The 19,838-nt window shown below is 42.4% G+C and overlaps 1 protein-coding gene across 2 annotated transcripts in view; it reads left to right on the forward strand.

Moving 5' to 3' along the window:
• The first annotated feature begins 409 nt into the window (after positions 1-409).
• cindr (CIN85 and CD2AP related) overlaps positions 410-19,838 on the forward strand; it is a 68,837-nt gene continuing 49,408 nt past the window's right edge. Inside the window, exons 1-2 of one of the 2 annotated variants that reach the window (XM_065218661.1) lie at positions 410-783; positions 15,643-16,401. In XM_065218661.1, the coding sequence (XP_065074733.1) occupies positions 16,386-16,401 (16 nt within the window). In that variant the 5' untranslated portion in view covers positions 410-783; positions 15,643-16,385. The remainder of the gene's footprint in view (positions 784-15,642; positions 16,402-19,838) is intronic. The other variant, XM_065218662.1, reaches the window with a different exon arrangement.

A 19,838-nucleotide genomic window follows, 5' to 3' on the forward strand; every position in this document is an offset into this window, starting at 1 on the left:
TCGTCGGTGCATTTGCGAAGTCACTCGCAAGCAGTTACAAATGCAAGTGATGCCAGGATTGCTTTGATGTTTATCTTGTTGCCAAATTCATGTTTTTTTTTCTCCGCTGGTCTCTTATTATTCCAGTGTTTCTAATATAAACATACAAAATGTGTATTTTTTTACTCATGAATGTGTAATTGATCACTTTTTACCCTCGTTTTTATCCCTTGATCTTACACCCACCCAAAAAAGTGCCCCCACGCTTGAACAACACTACGCACCCCCAGTGCGCCACTGGATGTTGTGCTTTTTTGACGTCTCGCATCAGCAGCCATCATCAGCCAGAAACAGCAAAAGGAAGAAAAAGAAAATCCGACTCACCACTCAGATCGGCGGATCGGTTCGTCATTCGTTGTTCGTGTAGCCTGCCTTGCGAATGCGTTCGTCGTCGCTTGTGTCTTGTCTTGTGTGCCGCTTTTGCGAAAGCCAGAAAGAAAAGAAAAAATCAAAGTGATATCATCATCGTCATCGTTCGTCGGGTCGGGGTGAGGCTCTCTGCAGACTTATGAAAGTCCATAATATCTGGTGCTAGTTTGCGGTGTCGATTTTCCTGCTACCAATTTCCGGTGCCGTCGACGGTTCTGTCCTGTTTCCGGCAGTGACCAAAAAGTGTTTGTTCCCACCCCGAAAAGCGATATTACGGTCCCCAGTGCCAGTGGCAACGAACGGTGCGATGAAAGTGTAACACGCTACGAAGCCCGGAGCTGCTCGGATTACGGATAATGGCGTGAAGTGAATAAAGTAAACATTTTTTTCTTCTTTCTATTCGAGTGGAGAAAACAGTATCGTTGGTGGTCGTCGTAATCCGGGTTTGTTCCGTTGCTGGTGGTTCCCAGCAAAGAGTTTAGGAAGGGTAGTGGTTGATAGTCATTCCTGGTCATCGTCCGTCCGTCACCGTCATTAGCGGTAGAGTGGCAGAATCGTCATCGTCATCATCATCACACAAAGTGGCAACTCTATCCCGGGTCTCCATTTTCCCTGTCCTATCCAACAGAGATTACCGTACGGGGTGCAGTTGCTGTTCGGTATGTTTTCTGTTAGTACCAAATAATAAAGGTCTGGGTGGAGGTGAATTTTGGGCATATTTTGATCTAACACTTAATGCGTTCGTATTTTGCGGAATTGTTGATTTAGTAAAAACTGTCAACTGCAGGCTAACGTAACACTTGATAAATACAAATACAATTTGCTCCTCTTGCATATTGAGCTTGATCAAAGGCTATGTGGCTTAGGTGGTTTTTAAGCAGGTGAATTTTCACAATTTTCTTTTTATGGTGAATTAAGAAATTTTCTGTTGGTTAATATTTTGCAGATTTGTGGACACCAGTTTCGTCAAGCTTGGTTTTATTTGAACATCGGAAAAAATGAAAATAAGACCGCTTAAAAAATGGGTTGGGTGTACCTATATAATGAGTCAGCACTGCGAATTTAGCTCTTTTCAAGGAGTAGTCAGTCATATTGTAAACTAGACGCGAAGCGCGAAAATTGTTTTAGATTAATTAAATTAATTTTCGATGGCTCAAAGGCCATGTTCAAACTAGGAGCTGTAATGTGTTAATAAGTTGTTTATAAGACACCAGAACAAATATTACAATACATTATTCTTGTGAACCGAACTTATAGCACTTAACAGCTCTCTAGTATATGGCATAAATTTTAAGATTTATGTTTATAAGTGACGGGGAAAATCTACGTCCATCATACAACAGCATTATATACCGGATTGCCATCCCCAAAACCTGTGTCGCAGCATACAAAATGTATGCTTATTAGGGGTCGTCCATTAATTATGTCACATTTAGGGGGGAGGGGGGTTTTGAAAACTGTGACGAGCCATACAAAAAAAAATAAGGTCCATACAAAAAATGTGACAAAGGGGGGAGGCGGGGTTGAAAATGGGCCAAATTTGCGTGACATAATTAATGGACCATCCCTTATTGGTTGACGATGATAATTATTTGATTTTCAATTGCACATGGACTTGTACCATAATTCAACGTCTCTTGATATTCAGAATTTTTCTGAAACTTTTCTAAAGGCCCAAGCGCAATGACAGCGGAAGCAGAACGGCAGCGGCAGCGAAAAAGCCCGATCTGAGTAAGCCTACTTGTCGGATTGAAAACTAGTTAGAATGATATCGACTTCGGCTAGGCATCTTGATGCCATTTGTGACTACTGTCAAACTTCCCGTTCCGCTTCCGCCCACATTGCGCTTGGGCCTTAAGAATTTAATTTTTTTTGCTCAAATTTTGGTATGATCCTCCAAATATGATCCTTCTGATACTTTTTTCGCAATTCCCTTGAAGTTCTTTTCTGAATCTTCTTCAGTTTACCTTTGAAATTATCATCAGAACACCCTTCAAATTATGTTTAAAAACCTCTTTGAATCAGTCAGAGTGTTTATAAACCTCAATCTCAAACTCTCAAAACGTAAACAAACAAAACAATATTGGTTCAAATGGATACAAATCAGTCAAACTAGAATACCCTGTGCCCTTTGAAACTGATTTGAATGTAAACATGGCCCTAAATAACGTTTGCAAAGTTGTTGAACAGGTAAAAAGTGAGGTTACGCGACGCCACTGCTTTAAATACTACTTAAAATCCGTCTGGTATCCTCCACACGATTCAACTACAAGTTTCTTCAGAATCACCTAGGAATTCAATTTAGAGCTTCCTTTCTTCTGTGCAGATATACTTTGGAACTCTCCTCAGAATTTCTCAGGACTACATCTCAACATTATCTTGGAAATTTGGAAAAAGCAAATTCAGATTTTTTCCCAGAATTGTTTAAGAAACCTCCTTAGCGTTTCCTTTGAATGAATACTTTAATGCCTTTCAAATTTACCCTACATTTCCATAGGCATTCTCGGCAAAATCCTATAGAAAATCCAAGTCGTTGGTCATCACTCTACACAGTGTGCATCTGGGCCAAGGGGTAGGTCACTCCGCACACCAATCTTGGGTCATCTTTTTTGACAGTGTGCCAATTGTGCCGATCATAGAGCAAGCTGCGATTGTTTGTAAAATACCCATCCCGGCAACCCGGTATTTTTGACACCTTGAATGTTTTAGTTTAAAATCGCAAGGATAAATCGGATTGAGGATGACGTGGGATGTGGCGGGTGTGCGAAATTTTGGTGTTTTGTGTTCATGGGATAATGAAAGTCCTGTGTTCTAGGGTTTTATAATGCCCTCAAAGGTAGACCAGAAATCTAGCCTTTCGTGATGTGTCAGCAACGGTCTATCAGCGGCCGAAAAGAGTTGGAACCGGTAAGGAACATTTTTGGAGACCGACTATAGCGGATGATGAATAGACTTCTGTAGTTTGGTTTTGTGTGAGTTACAGCATTATTTGAAATAGGGGTACTAATGGGATCTGATTAACTTTCACTTCATATTTAGATTTATAAGTGAACTGCTGGTCTTAGTTCCTCTGGTATATTCAATAAGAGGATATTCCTGAATATACAGTCAAACAGCACATAATGTTGTGAACAACTTCAATGACCGTTGTCCAGCAGTGCTTCCATTTTATTTACAACAATCCAATACTTACGATATTGTGCCGAAGGTATTCCGATGGATGTGCCCAAGTTGTGCTGAATCTAATTTAGGCACAATGTGCCGCGTTCTCTAAAAATTTACCCAACACACCATCCTTAAAAAGTTAGTAACAGCACCGCCCCAGGGGCAGAATTTCGAATCAGTCACCAAATGAAGGCCAAGATGCTAAGGATCAACTTTGCTGACAGTGTTGGGAAAATATCAAAAAATTGAAATCTCACCAATGTCCAAGATCACACTTGATTTGTAGACAAAAATTAACAAGCAAACAACTGCGGTAGATTTTGCAAGCTGTGATATCAAATCTCAACAAACTCTGGTGAGATTGGCGAATCAAAGCAAAGCTAAAACTGGTCATGTGACACCAAGTTTTAAGATCTGCAATTACAAAAATGATGATATACTTTTAAAAAAATCATGTGGTTTGACAGATATCAAAACGTCATTACCTTTTTCACCTACTCGCCATCTGTGAGTCGATCGTCACTTTGATTCTTCAATTGAGCTTCATGATTTTTGCTTTACACCCGAACGCAACCGAAACTGCCATAACGGCTGGCAGCAGTCACTTCGTGTGTGCCATCGGTGAAGAGTAAAAAGAGATAGCAAACTATACTTTCTCTTTCTAAGAAAACGATGTGCAACGGAATCATTTTTGTGTCGAGTCAACTCTCAGCTTGATTTTTGCACGTTGTGAATAGTCTCGCAATATCAAAGGAGCTTGTAAAATCAATATCAAGCATGATATTTTGTTCCAATATAACCCGTGATATTGACAGCGTATGAGAGCGGAAAAATATCATTTGATTGATGATTTTGCCAACACTGTTTGCTGAAGACACAAAGCACCACGTTGGATTCCTACACGGTAAAAAAAACATCATGTTCATGTAAAGCGATTAGCTGTTGAATTTGCACTACTTGCCAAGCATTGCAAATCGATGTGCAAATCCCTTGGAATAGTTCATATAGAAACACGATGAAATCAACAGCAAATCACTTCATTTTAGATTGTATTGCACATCGTTGTTGATGTGCCGTGCTTTGAACTCGAAATGTCAAACATACTGATATTAAAAATCTATGACTATAAATTTAACTAATTTATCCTTAGATTTCATTTTTGCTGAATATGGATTTAAATAAATATAGGGGGAGGAGGGGCATAGTGAGCATCGCGCAGTTTGGCTCTGGATCTCCAGCTGCATGTTTAAAATCGCAAGGATAAATCGGATTGAGGATGACGCGGGAAGTGGCGGGTGTGCGAAATTTTGGTGAATTAAGGGTACTAATGGGGTCTGATTAACAGCCTCTTCCTTTTGAGCCCACTCTAGAACCTACATTTCGTATTTAGATCTATAAGTGAACTGCTGGTCTGAGTTCCTCTGGTATACTCAATTGGAGGATAGTCCTGAATATACAGTCAAACAGCACGCAGCGTTGTGAATAACTTCAATGACAGTTGTCCAGCAGTGCTCCCATTTAATTTACAACAATCCAATCCCTACGAGATTGTGCCGAAGGTATGCCAAAGGTGTGCTGATGGATGTGCCCAAGCTGTGCCGAATCTAATGTTGGCACAATGTGCTGAGTGACTTACCCCTTGGCACTGTTTGACACCCATGGTAGTCAAAACATTATCATTTTAAACTACTTTAACATGTTTTTCGCCGTCTATGAAAAATGGCTAATTTTTAAATTAATCCGCTATTGATTTTTAATTTTTCAGCCAATGGTTTCAACATGCTGCTCCAAAATTAACCACATTGCATTTTACGCTTATTTCAGAAGTCCTTAGCATAGAGTCCAAAGTAATGTAATTGTATTGCCGTAGATTTTATTACGGTTAAACGACTTCAAGTCAAAATAACTGTTTTTTTTTTAATAAGAACATACTGAGAAGCAAAGCACACATAATCGATAAGACACTCTCTGGCAGGCTTGCTGAAACTCCTCAAACTCACTGGAGATTTTAAAACACTCTTGTTCTGCGAGTTTAGCCAGCCCTCACCTCGAGTGAGTGGTGGCAGGAATATGGAAGAAGTAAACAAAAACTCCTCGAGAGAGGGGGAGAGTGAACTTCAGCTAGAGGATGATTTGACGTGAGGGGCGCTTTTCGAGACTCCAGATGACTTTTTTGTTCGACACAAGAAGCTCAGAGTTTACCCAGAGTGAGTTTAAGAGCGTGTGATAGGAAACATGAAACCTCACTCTCATTTTATTCCCCTTCGCTCACAAGCTCTGAAGCTCAGTGGAATGATTTGGCAGTAGGCATTCTAATCCTCAGAAAAAATGTTGCGCTCGGCTCATTTCAAACTCGCGAGCGAGGCTCCATCAAGCCTGCTCTCTGGAGAACATTTGCGATCTAAATGCGGTGGGGAAACGGTACCCTTAGCATAATTGCGAGGGGGGCGACACATCTAAATCTCATGTTTAGATGCTCAACAAATCTCACACTAGCGAATCAATCTTCGAAAAATCTTCTTTCATTTGTCGCATCTACTTGCACGAAATCTTCAGAATCGTCAATAACCTTCTTTCTATCTACTCAGCGTGCGCGCAGCTAGCCACAGCATAACACAATTTTTTCTGCATCGTAGATAGAGTCGTCCCGCTCGCATAATTGGTAATGTACCCGTGTACTGAATGGGATTGGTGGGTTCAAATCCCACCGGTTGCTTTGCGTTCGTAACAGAGTAATTTGTAGATTGCAAACTGGCACCTGTAATGTGTCTACTTTATTCTGATAGCTTAAGGAAAATTTGGAAGTGAACAGCTCTTCAATCAATATTCAGTTACAAAGAAAGGAAGGATAATGTTGATGTAACGTCTACTTAACGGAAGGCCAGCGTCTCACCTCTGCGTGTCGTAGGTCCTCCTGAGTGAAGTAGCCTGTTATCTTCGCCTAGCCGTAGATCTTCCGTTTCAGGTTTCCCACGTATCGGTGCACGTAGGTCGTAGCCCGCAGTAAACGTTCCCGCTTGTAGAATTGCTAGCAGTCGATCACCTGAAGCGGCACGGCAACTTCCACATGAACATTGCAAACGTGTGTAGCTCCTCCTCCACGGGTGATTGTGGCATCTTCCGATTCCGCTACTCGTCTTCAGGTTGGTTCCATCTTCTTTGATTATTCGAACGCAGTTTCGCTAGCGTCCACGAACGCATGTAACTGAAGCTGACGGTAACTCCGAGACGTGGCATTCGGAATTTTAATGTTCGAAATCTGTAGCAGCAGGGCAGTCCAGCTACTCCAGCGTTTCTAATGCTCTTCGTTGATTTCCTGGTGCCATTGGATTCCGGCGTGCCGAATATCCTGTAGCTAGATTTTATCGTGGACCAGAAGGAAACTTAATAGTTCCAGCAGATCAAAGACGCTCATGAGACACCGCAGAACTTGGCATGATTCATTGATGATGATTTGCTGGACACCCTCTTTTAGTTGCGCGCTTAAGCTCAGCGCATCTTCATCTGTCAACCAGACCATGCTTGTAGATCGCATTTCCTGTGGATCGCCTTTACCTGTTTTGCTATCTCCGCTGCCTTCACTTCTGTACAAAAGCTGTCGAGATAGTCATCCGCTACGATACCCTCCACAACTCTTGGATGTTCGTCGGCGAACTCGGCAGCGTTCTTGTTCTTGATGAACTATGCAGACCATTATATAGAAGACTGATGGACTCAAAGGTTCAGTTTGGAACAAAAATCGTTGTGAGTGACGATCCTCATCACGAATCACTAATTGGTGAAACATCTCCATGGCTGAGACGGCCGGAATCGTGATAAAACAGCTTGCAAGCATGTAAGTTGGTTCGGCCCTGTGAAAAGCAGAGAATTGAGCAATATCCCGTTGACTCCTAGCGGAAAATACCAGATTAGGTTCAGATAGGCTAACTTTAGTCAGGCTGGCTAAAACTCCTGCTGGAAGTTTTAAAACACTCTTGTCCTGCGAGTTTAGCCAGCCCTCACCTCGAGTGAGTGGCAGTAGGCATTCACTTCTCAGAAAAAGGCTACGCTCGACTCATTTCTAACTCGCGAGCGAGGCTCCATCAAGCCTGCCTTTAGCTCCTGCTTGCTGACTCGGTGTGCGTATCCCTTCTGCTGACACTCCTCAATTTGACGGTGCAAGTCTCGTTCAACGTGGGACTTCATCCGACACTTCAGGCACTCCAATCTTCGGAAAGCCATTCCGTAGCTATCGGGGAATTCGATACCGACATATCTTCACAGCAATCCGGTCTCGTACCTATCACCAACATGTACGGTGGTTTTCTCCAGGATTTGTTGAGCTCTTCGGTCTGCCGCTGAAATCAGTTCTGTCATCGGTTTTGCACTGACTTCTTCCAACGTGAAATAATCCTTCACCGCTTCGTGTAAATCTCGATAGCACTGACACGCATGGAAATTGTGTGTATGTGACGATGGTTGATGATTAACTTCTATTATCAATCGGGGAAGCGCATTCTCATAGATCGAAATCGGTAAACCTCTAAGGTGCGTGAACTTGTGTACGAGATCATTAATCCGCAGAGTCTGCTCCGGCAGGGCAAGCTTCTTTACGGTACGAACGTCCTCCAATTTTAGTCACTTTCCGTTGATACCACCAAATCCAGCTTTCTAGAATCCGCTTCCATCCTAGAGACATTATCCGTCCACATCAGGCACAGTGGCGCAGTTCTTTTGCCTACACCGAGATCGTTGGTCAGCTCCTCTTCAACGAGTGTGAGGGACGACCCACCGTCCAGAAAGGCGTACTTTTTCATCGTTCTTTTCTTGTGCCAACATTAACACGGAAATGATACGTTCAACTAGTTGCTCGTGTGTCGAATGTGAAATTTCTATCTGACTGGATCGTGAACTACAGGATTTGAACCGGGAGAGGATCGAAAAAGAAAGATCGTTGAACGAACTAGATCTCCGGGAAAAGTTGGAGCGAGGCAATCAATTCATCGCTCGGAAGCATGAGCTATTGAGCCGGCGAGACGGAGATGAGGCAAGAAGTGTACGAAGTATGCGGAGTAGCCAAAGGAATGCGAAGTGAACCGAAGATTGGACAGCGTAACCGGAATAATGTGGAAAAGCAGTGACTGTTCCGATTCATCATTTGGTGATGTCGATCCACGTAACAGTTGGCTACTGCGGTTGGAATGAAGCAGAGGGTGATAATGCCGAAAGATGCATCCGTTGATTCCGCATTGGCTGGCATTCCGGCAACTTCTTCGCATTCCGGCAGAGTTCGTTGGTTTGCGCTGTCTTTCCAACAGTTGTCGATGGAGAGTGCTGTACAGCTGTCGCAATACTGAACACGGTTTCCACGGCCTTTACAAACGCAACACTGCTTCTCCTCATTCTTAGTATGCTCCTGTTTGCTGACGTGGGCGTTGATTGACCCCTTGTTCTTCATCTTTGACCCCGAAGGTCTTGAGATTCACCTCCGGAAACCGCTGCATAAAATTGGGCCACTCCATCTTCACATGTGCGGCCAAATTCTGCACCAGCTCCATCAAAAGACACGGATTCGTCAGATGCGACTGCTGACTCGCTGCCTCTAGATGATCGCACAAGCTTTGCACCGCCCTTCCAAACTCGATGAGTGTTTCGAGGCACTCTGCTGTAGGCGCTGGAGTTGATCGCACCTTATCCAACAGCACGTTGATCAGAAGTTCAGGACGTCCTCAGAGAAGCTGATCACTTGTAGTACTGATTCCGGAAGCAGCAGACGGCTTCTAACTGCTCCATATGCTGCCCCCACCGTTGCAATCTGGTTAGATTTTCTTCACTGGAGTATCCACACGCGGCGGTCGTATTCACTAGGAGGAAGAACCAGATTCGGGCAGATGTCTTGACGAGCACATTGAATCTCGTTCCTCCCCAAAGGTGTGGAGAGAGAAGCCGTTGGGGTGGGATGACCTTGAAGAACAGGCTCAGTTCCAATCAGTCGTGCCGGACTCGTATCGTTGAGTACCGGACTAATTGATCCCAACTAATCTAGCATATCTTGGTAACGATTGCTCGGTTGAGCATAAATTTTCTGATTCATAGTGGGATAAGTTTGTGGCAGTACGGGAGGTGCCTACAGGAGGGTTCCCTACAAATGTCACACGACCGTCGACTCGCTGATTCGCTGGATTGTGTTGCATCGTTCTAGAAATTTTTTGGTCTTTCTAAAATGCAACAATTTTCTATGAGCATTTGAAACTTTCGAAAAGCAGCGCATCTCTTCACACGTAATATTATTTTCGTGGTGTTCTTAGATATTCGAATAAAGTTGTTGAATATTAATAACCCGGATTTTGTTTAGGTTTGAAACGCGAAAACCGGGGAATAATCCAAAATGAAAATTTAGTGTCCACCTCAGGGGGCAAGTCACTCTGCCACCTTGTGCTAACACTCACACTCTTTGACGCACTTCAAACACCCTTCCACCACATGGAAAGCTAATTGTTTCATCAACTCTGGCACCACTGCCAATAATGTTTACGTTTGTTGGTCAATTTAGTTGTTGTTTTTCTCTTGCAAGGAGAGAGAACCACGGCAGTCGGTTTGTTGGATTGCTCCGGACCTCGATGGAGAAAATCACTCGGGAATATCCATGACTGGATACGTTCAGGCCTACGAGAGCGCATGGATGATGACGTGGATTAAGGTTGTTAACGATAACTAGGTACTGGTATGTAGGCAGTTGGAAATGCAGCGTTTCGGGATTCGTTGAAATCCGATGGGCCTGGGCACTTTCGTGCGTGTGAATGCGAGTTCTTTCCTTCAGCGCAATGTAATCCACCTCAACTGTGGACGAGGAATGGATGGATGATCCTTGGAAATGAGTGGCCGTATTGTGACCACTGTCTGTTGTTTGTCCGTAGTGAAAATGTGAACGTCTCAGTGCGCAAAACAGTCAGGTTCATTAAGTCATTTTGATATGAATATGAACTGCCATCTGCCTCACCATTCACTGCCTCGTGAGAGTCTGAATGATTCAGAGGTAAACGAGTCACGGACAGCCGAGCACTCAGTCAGTAGCTCAGTCAACACGTTTATTCTGCCGTGATGGTACCCAATATTTGTTTTGAATGACTGAGCGCACATTTTCTATGGAAAAATGACTCAATTACATGCTGTGTGAGCGAAGGCAAGCGGTGTGCGTCGCCTGCTCGTGAGTGACTGAATGTTTTTGTTGGCTCTTTCATCGCCTCGTCCTTTATTGTTTGGTACAAACGGTCTGCACAGAGCAATGGATTGAATAGTGCAGTGCATTCACACTCAGCCTAGGCAGTCAATAATGTTAAGCTCTGGAACGTCTCCACCAGGATTACGTTTGACTAAATCAAGAACAACATGTGAAAAGGGCATACAAGCTTTTTGTAAACAATCCTTCTTATGCCCTTTTCTCGCTACCCATATGCCACCCACGCAAACCATCAACATAACCCGGTAGGGGAAACTTTCCCCTTCCCGATGATGTTGTTGGTTTACGTGGGCGACCATTGGTTGGCGAGAAAAGGGTCTACAAAGGTTTGTTCACAAAAAGCTTGTATGCCCTTTTCACATGTGGATCTTGAAATAAATTACAATTTCAAAAAGTGGAAAAGCCTGTCTAGATCCGTCAGAATGCTCCGATGAATTTATTTTGGTAGGTTGGGAGTGTCACAGTAACAGTAAGGTTTTTTTTTCTTTATTTACAAGGCTTTCAGCCATTGCACTATGGGCAAAAATGGGTCCAAAATTACCCAAAATTCAATATCTCAACAGCACGCTGAATTTCGGCCATGAAAAACAACTTTTCCGAAGGAAAATCGTTCGGGAAATCGATTGCACGTAGTCCTATAGACCGGAGAGCCTTTTAGGTATGTGTGTTTGGACCATTTTACCCCATTTTCCCCTACTTTTTGGAGGAAATGTTTTTTCACAGCTCTATTTTTCGTAAAACATAAGCACTTTATGCATGGTTTTAGCACAGACAAACAGACGTAACTCTTCATTGTGTATCTTCGTTCATGCATTTAACGGTTGATTTGAATATTATCAGTTCCGCGAACTACTCGCCGCAGCGCTGGCATCGGATCACTTTGACGTTTCTATATATTCTATAGAACTTTTATGCAATATTGTTTACGAGTTAGCGAGCAAGCTTGTTTTCCGCGAGAAGCCAGATAGATGTCGTTACTGAGGTTATATGTTTTGAGATACTATGTTTTCAAGAACAAGGTTTTCAAAGAGTTACGTCTGTTTGTCTGTGGTTTTAGAATACTCTGTCTTTAAAAACAGTTCATGAGATATTAGGGGAATACGGGGTACACTTTATAGGGGAGTAAGGGGTAAAAGTGAACGCTCGCTAAATTTATTTTAATTCATAAAAATGTTGAACGATGCGATTGTTTGAATGACCCCAAAGGTTGCCTGCAATAATAAGATTTTTTTTTCGAAATTTTAAGGTTAATTGGGGTTAAATAAGTTTTAATTTACTGCTATCTGTTTTAAAAGAGTTTTCACTTTTTTTGTCTGTATACGGCAAAACGATATAGTGGTTCTCAGAATTTTGTAAAAATTCGTAGTTTTGTTCCTTATCGCAACATATTAGACACGTATTTTTTATTTTTTTCAAAAATTTATGACTCAAAATACCAAATGAAAGTTAATTAAAAGTATTCTTCAGAAAAAATATTATGATATTGAAAATATGGGTTTTGTATTAAAAAACATTGATTGTGTTTTCACTTTTACCCCTTACCCCCCTATAAAGTGTACCCCGTATTCCCCTAATATCTCATGAACTGTTGTTTAAAGACATAGTATTCTAAAACCATGCATAAAGTGCTTATGTTTTATGAAAAATAGAGCTGTGAAAAAACATTTCCTACAAAAAGTAGGGGAAAATGGGGTAAAATGGCCCAACACACATACCTACAAGGCTCTCCGGTCTATGGGACTACGTGCAATCGATTCCTCGGACGATTTCCCTTCGGAAAAGTTGTTTTTCATGGCCGGAATTCAGCGTGCTGTTGAGATATTCGGAAAAGTTGTTTTTCATGGCCGGAATTTAGCCATGAATGAGATATTGAATTTTGGGTAATTTTGGACCCATTTTTGCCCATAGTGCATTGGCTGGTTCGCCTTGGGTACAGTAAGGTCACAGACGTAACTCTTTGAAGAAGTTTTTTCTTGAAAACATAGTATCTCAAAACATAGGACCTCAGTAACGACATCTCTCGGGCTTCTCGCGGATACCAAGCTTGCTCGCTATCTCGCAACAAAATTGCGTAAAAGTTTTATAGAATGTATAGAAACGTCAAAGTGATCCAATGCCAGAGCTGCGGCGAGTAGTTCGCGGAACTGATAATATTCAAATCAACCGTTAAATGGGTGAACGAAGATACAGAACGAAGATTTACGTCTGTTTGTCTGTGGTAAGGTGCTTAGAATTCTAGATCACTACCGGGTTCAGTCCAGCTCGCCTCTGTGGTCGTGCTTCTTGTAGTTGTTAATGGTAGTGCAGTGTTCCGTTTATGCTATGTCGCCATTTAGAGCTGAATTTTGCAATTGAACTAGCTGTTTTAAATCGCCTTCCACATTTTTCTTGAATATCTTCGGTAGTGAATCAGATGTACTTTGTTGCATTAAGCAAACAACAGCGAATGAGTCGCTGGTATAGATTCCATAGATAAGCGGAGGAAAAGTATAATGTAGCCAAACGAACTGTCAGTTAGTGTAGCCAAACGAGCATGACTTCATCATGGTGTTGTTTGAGGGAGAAGTATTGTAATATTATGAGCACAAAACGCTTTCCACACTCCACATTCCGATTTATTTCGCGGACAACCGAATAAGGAAAGATAAAGCAAACCATTCCTCGATACATTATTGCAAAGATTTGCTTTGAACTTCATTTTGAACTTGTACGCACGAAACAAAACAAAACTGCACAACGAAGAGCTCTATGATGGCATGAACTTTTTTCATGGATGCCAGTAAGATCATTTATTTTTCAAGGTTGCCAAAACAACTTTTTGTGCCTCCGCTTATCTATGGAATCTATAGTATCTATAGTCGCTGGTGGATCCGTCATTTTCAGCGTTTTGTTATGGTTAAGGATACGGTTGCCAGTAAGCATATTTTTTCGGTTGATGTTTTGACAGCTCGGTCGACACAAAGAAACACCCAGAAACACCTTCCGACACCCAAAACACACACATAAACCACAATGAGCACAGACACAATGTGGCAGAGTGACTTACCCCCTGGACCACCCTGGTGAGTCGATCCGATCGTCATTCAAAAGTTACGCCTATGGAATTCGTAAGTCGTGCCTAAGGTCGTGCCTTATGAAATTCTTAAGTTTAATTGCCTCAGTATATTGAGTACACGCGCAGAACTTCACTATTGAAACATGAATATTTCACCTACTTTTTTCGAGAGTAGATCTTGGAATACAATTATGTAGGGGAAATGACGGCTTCGGCATGACAGACTATTTTCGGCAACCCAAATTGAAACACTATTTTCACTGGATTTTCTTACGAAAACACTTCGCTGAATGCATGCAAACGATTCTTTATGCTTTCAGCTTCAATTTGACTATATTTTTACCACTGAGAAAAAGCAATCTAGCAAGGTTTTCTTGAAATGCAACACACGCACTGCAAATTGTAGCTGATTTCGATAGAACAGCAGATTTACATGCAGTTCAAATGGAACGGTTGCCGAAGAAAAACGGGTTGCCGACAATACTCGCTCTCACTAGAGAAGATTGGAGCTTTGTAAAAGCGTTTCAAAACAGTTTTTGACAATTCTTTCGACTGAAATTGTTAGAGCAGCTGGCAGCAATAGATTGTAAACAAACCAATACTGCATATGTGTGCGTTCCTTAGAGAAAAAGGCTATAGAAAGAAGGTCGCTGCTTAGGTTGCCGAGAATACGTAAATTCCCCTATATGTTTCTCAAAAAAACAATATTGTTCTCTACAAATTAGTCTCAGACGTCATTTTGATCGGAAGTGCCGTTTCCGTGCTACATTTTTTTGAAAAATTGCATAGACGAAATTTCGAACGCTTTACTCCATCTAAAACGGCCGAATTAAAGCTAAAATGTATATCATTGCCCATAACAAACAATTATGCAAAGTTTCATGCAAATCTGAGAAGGTCGACCTTTTCCCGATCCCTCATTTGGCGTGAAACTTGTTCCAAAAGTCAAGAATAATCAAAATAATCACTTGAACGGTCCCCGTACGGTAAACAAACGATGACAGCTCTATCGTTTTCTCGCTCCTCCAACCGGCCCTTAATCACCCTATATATATTTGCGGGTGTATCTGTCATCATCGGTCGCCGATCAATCATCACAGTCATCAACAACACCACCAAAACAACATTCACCGCGCCGCAGTGAATCATTGCAATCTTCTTTTTCCGCCGCCGCCGCAGTTTGTTGTTTGTGTCCCCTTCGTCGTTCGCTGATGGCAAAAGCGTCCCATTTGTGATTTTCTTGCTGGCTGGCAGTCAGTGGTAGTGGTGGTGTTGTGTGCCGTCGTCGTGCCGTGTGCGGTTTGTAGTAAACTATACTCTCCTCGAGCTTTGTACCATTCATACCGGATTCATTCGTCGTCGGTTGTAGTCTGTTATAGGGTCAGTCAGTGTAGCCAGGCACTGTTCAGGAGGACGGAGAGAAAGGTGTCATATCCAAAACGGCCCGGACTGGAGAGTAGTCAACCAGTTCTTTTCGTTTTTGTACACAGGAAGTGTTCTTCAATCGCAATCTCGCAGTAGTGGGCAGGCCAGTAGCTGCCACCCGTGTTTGTTTTTTTTTTGGCTGTGTGTAGTTTCGATGACACATCAACCCCACAACCAGAGTCAGTCAGTGTCGTGTCTCGCGAGTGCGCGAGAAGAGAAATTTTTGAATTACATTTTGATTACCATTTTGGATAATAATATTGTTAAACCACCATCGGAGCCCTCGGTGTTCTTTTGCATAAAATTTGCATTCGCTTATAAGCAGTGGTGTTATTGTGTTTAATCATGCTTTTGTGTTTCTGGTTTCCAGTGTGAGGAAATTCTATGTTTTTCAAGGTGTACACATAGGAATTCTCTGGCCACCGCACGAACGACGAAAAGAAGCACAGTAGTGGTTGGCTGGTGATTGCTCCGGATCGGTCCGCCGTCCGGCCTTTCCAGTGACAGTGAAGCGTGAAGCGACGGGAAGAAGCGAAGAGAGACCGACTCGAGCCAAGAAGAAAGGAAGAGAGCACAAGTACGAGTGTACAGTGCGGAGAGAAGATGATAAAAGATTCGAAAATGTAAAAATAAATGTGATAAATTCGACGTGTGATCCTAACAAGAGTAATAGTGAGCGAGAGCTGGTGAAAAAAGGGGCAGCGCACACACGGAATTAATTCACCCTCGCCGTCGTCGTCGTGTGGCTTACGGACAGAGTCGGACACGGCTTCGATCGAGTTCCCTCAGCCCGACTCCACTGAGCCCGAGTCAGTCAATCCAACCAACCGTTTGTTGTTGTTGCTGTTGCTGTTTCTGTGCATGCCATTGACACACAAAGAAGAAAACAAGAATTCCACCACGACGACGAAGTCAATCGCCCCGTTGTTGTTGTTGGTGGTGAAGTTTCTGTCGTTTTCCAAGTGAGGCAAATATAAAAGAAACATTGCGATCACCTTCGCCGTGTGGAGAAAGAAGAGAGTAGCAGCAGCAGCAGCCAGCAACCCGCAAACAGATAGATCGTTCATTTGGCGAAGGAAACGAGCGAAAACAACGCACACACAGCAGGAAGAAATGGAGAAAACTGGAGGTAAGATCTCTCAATTTGCTTGTCTACACTCTGTATTGCAGTAGGTACGTTCCCGACTGTATATTGGTCGGTAGAATCGGGATTTTTTTGAGGATAAATTATCACGATAAATTATAACGATTTATTTTGCTTGCCAAATCTAGAACCATAGAGGGCCAGAAAGATCTTTCAAAGCATTCGAATCTATTTAGGTCTTATTCCCGTTTTTGGCAACATGCTTCAATTGTTAAAATATATTGTTCAAATTGACAGTATTAAGCAGAACTATGCCTGAAACATTGAGTAGTTTCTTATTTTCCGGTAGCAAATCAATCAGCTGCCTGGATACACGATTTTCAAAAGGATGTTCTCTAAAAGTTGAATCATCCAAAAACCATAGGGTACAGGTCAAAGCCGAGGATAAATTCAGAAGAAAGATCGTATGGCTTCCTGCTTTATACGAGCGAACCCAGGTGAGGTAGGACTTAATAGATCCCAATGCTAAACACCAAAAAATCGTTTGTACACGTCCGAACGATCCCAAGGCATCAATTCAGGAAAAATCTAGATAACCTTCGAAATGAGCGGTCGACAGGCAAGTCTACTAAACTTTACGGTCCTTTCAGGTCCCAATTGTAAATTTCCATTCCTCAATCCGAGCGGTAGAAACAGGGGCGGTCATTCTTATTCTGGTCGCGATTAACGGAATTTTCGGAGCCTTGCCAAAGGAGATCTGCATATTCGTAAATGCTGACGACGTAGTCTAGTGATCACGATGCCTCCCGCGGGTCGCACGTGGTGCTTGGTTCTCTATGATGCAACAACCTCAGGTTGAATTTCTTTTTGCATCACGAATGTATGGTTGGGAAATACGCAAAGCTCAACTTTAAATATGACCATCGAACCAACTCATGACCAACATCTGCCGATCCTCACACCGTCCTTTACAATTAACCATTATGTGGCACCGCCATACCGTTTCGGAAAGACGATCATAATGCTCGGAGTTGGAGTGCTCTTGGACCGGAAACTGAGTTTTTTCCCTTATTTCAAAAATATCCAGGCCTCATTGTAGTAAAACCAGGAACATCCTTCTAATCCTGTCCTGCCATATTTTTCATTAAATGAAATACTGTGCTTTCCCGATTTTGTCACACGGCGAATGAGAACGACTCAAATTTGAGTTTAGTTCACTCATAATCGCCAAAAGTGCAGGAACTCAGCGATGAGTAAAATTTGTCCCATGGTTTCCTGTGGAAATTTAAAAAATCAAGACCATCAATTGAAATGGCCTCAACTCTATTTTGTAAACAAACCTTGTAAGGCCATTTTCTCACAAACCGAAATCTACATTCGCAAACCTAAACCACAATCGGGTAGAGGAGAATTTCCCCTACCTGTTCATTATGTTGGTTTGCCTTTGCGGACTTCGGTTTGCTAGAAAATGGCCTTACAAGGTTTGTTTACAAAATGGAGTTGAGGCCTTTTCAATTGTTGGTCTTGAAATCTGCCGAAAAATGAGGAAATTGACGAAAATTTTATTCAGTCTCGGAGTAGTACCAATAGACTGAGTGAATCCAATCTTTACTTTTCTCAAATTCGGGAATTTTTCCCTGGAAAATCCTGGAAAAACCTGGGAAAACATGAGGCAAATTAACTCATCGCTGAGTTCCTGCACTTTTGGCGATTATGAGTGAACTAAACTCAAATTTGAGTCGTTCTCATTCGCCGTGCAGACTGAACTTTTTGATTTTTAAGCATGCATTCTCAAGCCTTTCGCTCCAAATGACACTTAATTGTTTTGTCGCAAAACAATAACAGAGGTAACTCAAATAAACCTCCATTATTGCGACACTGCACAGCTGTATCGAGTCCCTCCCGATAAAGATAACTAGGTTTATTTGTTTATTTGTTTATTTGTTTATTTGTTATGGTTGCATCAACAGACTAGAAATAGTCCCAATGATGTGTTATAAAAAAAGTACAGATTATACAGACGACATACATATACTACAGTTACTACAGTTACAAACGAAAATAACTTGGAAAGCATTGTCAAGTAACTAAAAATTTATAAGTCTTAAATTTTACACTTAGCTGTTGGGTATCAAGCGCCTTCGGTCAGCAAAAAAGGCAGAGAATCTTCGGCGAAGCATATTCCGTGTCAAGTGGAAATCGAACATCGACGCTACTCGGTTGAACACTAGCTGCAAGCCGTAAAAAGCGCTCCCTATGCTATAATTAGTTCGAAGAAGTGGAAGTCTCAGCATAAGACTGTTGCGTAGTGATCGAGGTTGAACATTAATGTTCACTTGTTGCAGAATTGCTTCGCAGTCGATTCTTCCTTGCAGAGTATCGGCGACGGTTAAGGCTCTGAAAACATCTCTTCGGATCAGGGTTGAAAAAATCATGAAAAAATCACCAGCATTCACTATGAAATGAATTTTTCATCCATAGTGAACTTTGATGAATTTAAGTGATTTTTTCAGCCCTGCTTCGGATACGTAAGGGCTCGATATTGATCAATTGGCAGCGATTCTCGTAGCTTGGAAGACGAAGTGGGTATCTCCAAGGCAGCTTAGGGAGCGCGAAGCGAAGAAAACGTCGTTGAACAGATTCAATCCGCTCGGCCCCATTATTGTAGTTTTGGCTCCAGACAGCAGAGCAGTATTCCAGCGTAGATCGTACGAGAGAGCAATAGAGCGATTTCAAGCAGTAAATGTCCGTGAAGTTCTTAGTAATCTTGAAGACAAAGCCAAGCGTTCTGGACGCTTTGTCGACGACATACGATATATGGTGTGAGTATGTCAGCTTTGAGTCTAGAAAAACGCCTAAGTCTTTCACGCAGTGCACCCGTTCGATAGTCGTGCCTAGTAGTTTGTAGTTGAAAATAATCGGTTGTTTCTTGCGTGAGAAAGTAATAACTGTACACTTAGCTGGGTTGACCACCAGTCGGTTTAGACTACACCAGTCAGCAAAGATGTCAATCTGATTTTGGAGAGAACGGCAGTCGGCGAGTGAGCGGATGCGCAGAAAAACTTTGAGATCGTCTGCAAACGATAATCGTGGCTCTGTGATAACATGGTGAACGTCGTCGAAGTAGAGGAGAAATACCAATGGTCCCAGATGGCTGCCCTGAGGTATACCGGACTTTGCGCAGAAGCTTGCTGAGCGACAAGTACCCAAAGTTACTGTCAATTGGCGCTCCGTGAGGTATGAACGAAACCATCTCAAAAGATTTCCACCGATCCCTAGCCTATCAAGCTTAGCGATCGCAATTTCGTGGTTCAGCTTATCGAAGGCTGCCGTAAGATCTGTGTAGATAACGTCCGTTTGGGTCCGAGCAATCAAACTGTCTGTGATGTAAGACGTTAGGCACAGCAGGTTCGTAGTTGTGGAACGCCCAGTTATGAATCCGTGTTGATCTGTAGTTAGATATTGCCTGCAATGCGCATTTA

The sequence above is a fragment of the Ochlerotatus camptorhynchus genome, unplaced genomic scaffold, assembly GCF_037179485.1.
Source record: "Ochlerotatus camptorhynchus isolate MF236.1 unplaced genomic scaffold, CSIRO-AGI_Acam_v1.1 ptg000091l, whole genome shotgun sequence".
NCBI classification, from domain to species: domain Eukaryota; kingdom Metazoa; phylum Arthropoda; class Insecta; order Diptera; family Culicidae; genus Ochlerotatus; species Ochlerotatus camptorhynchus.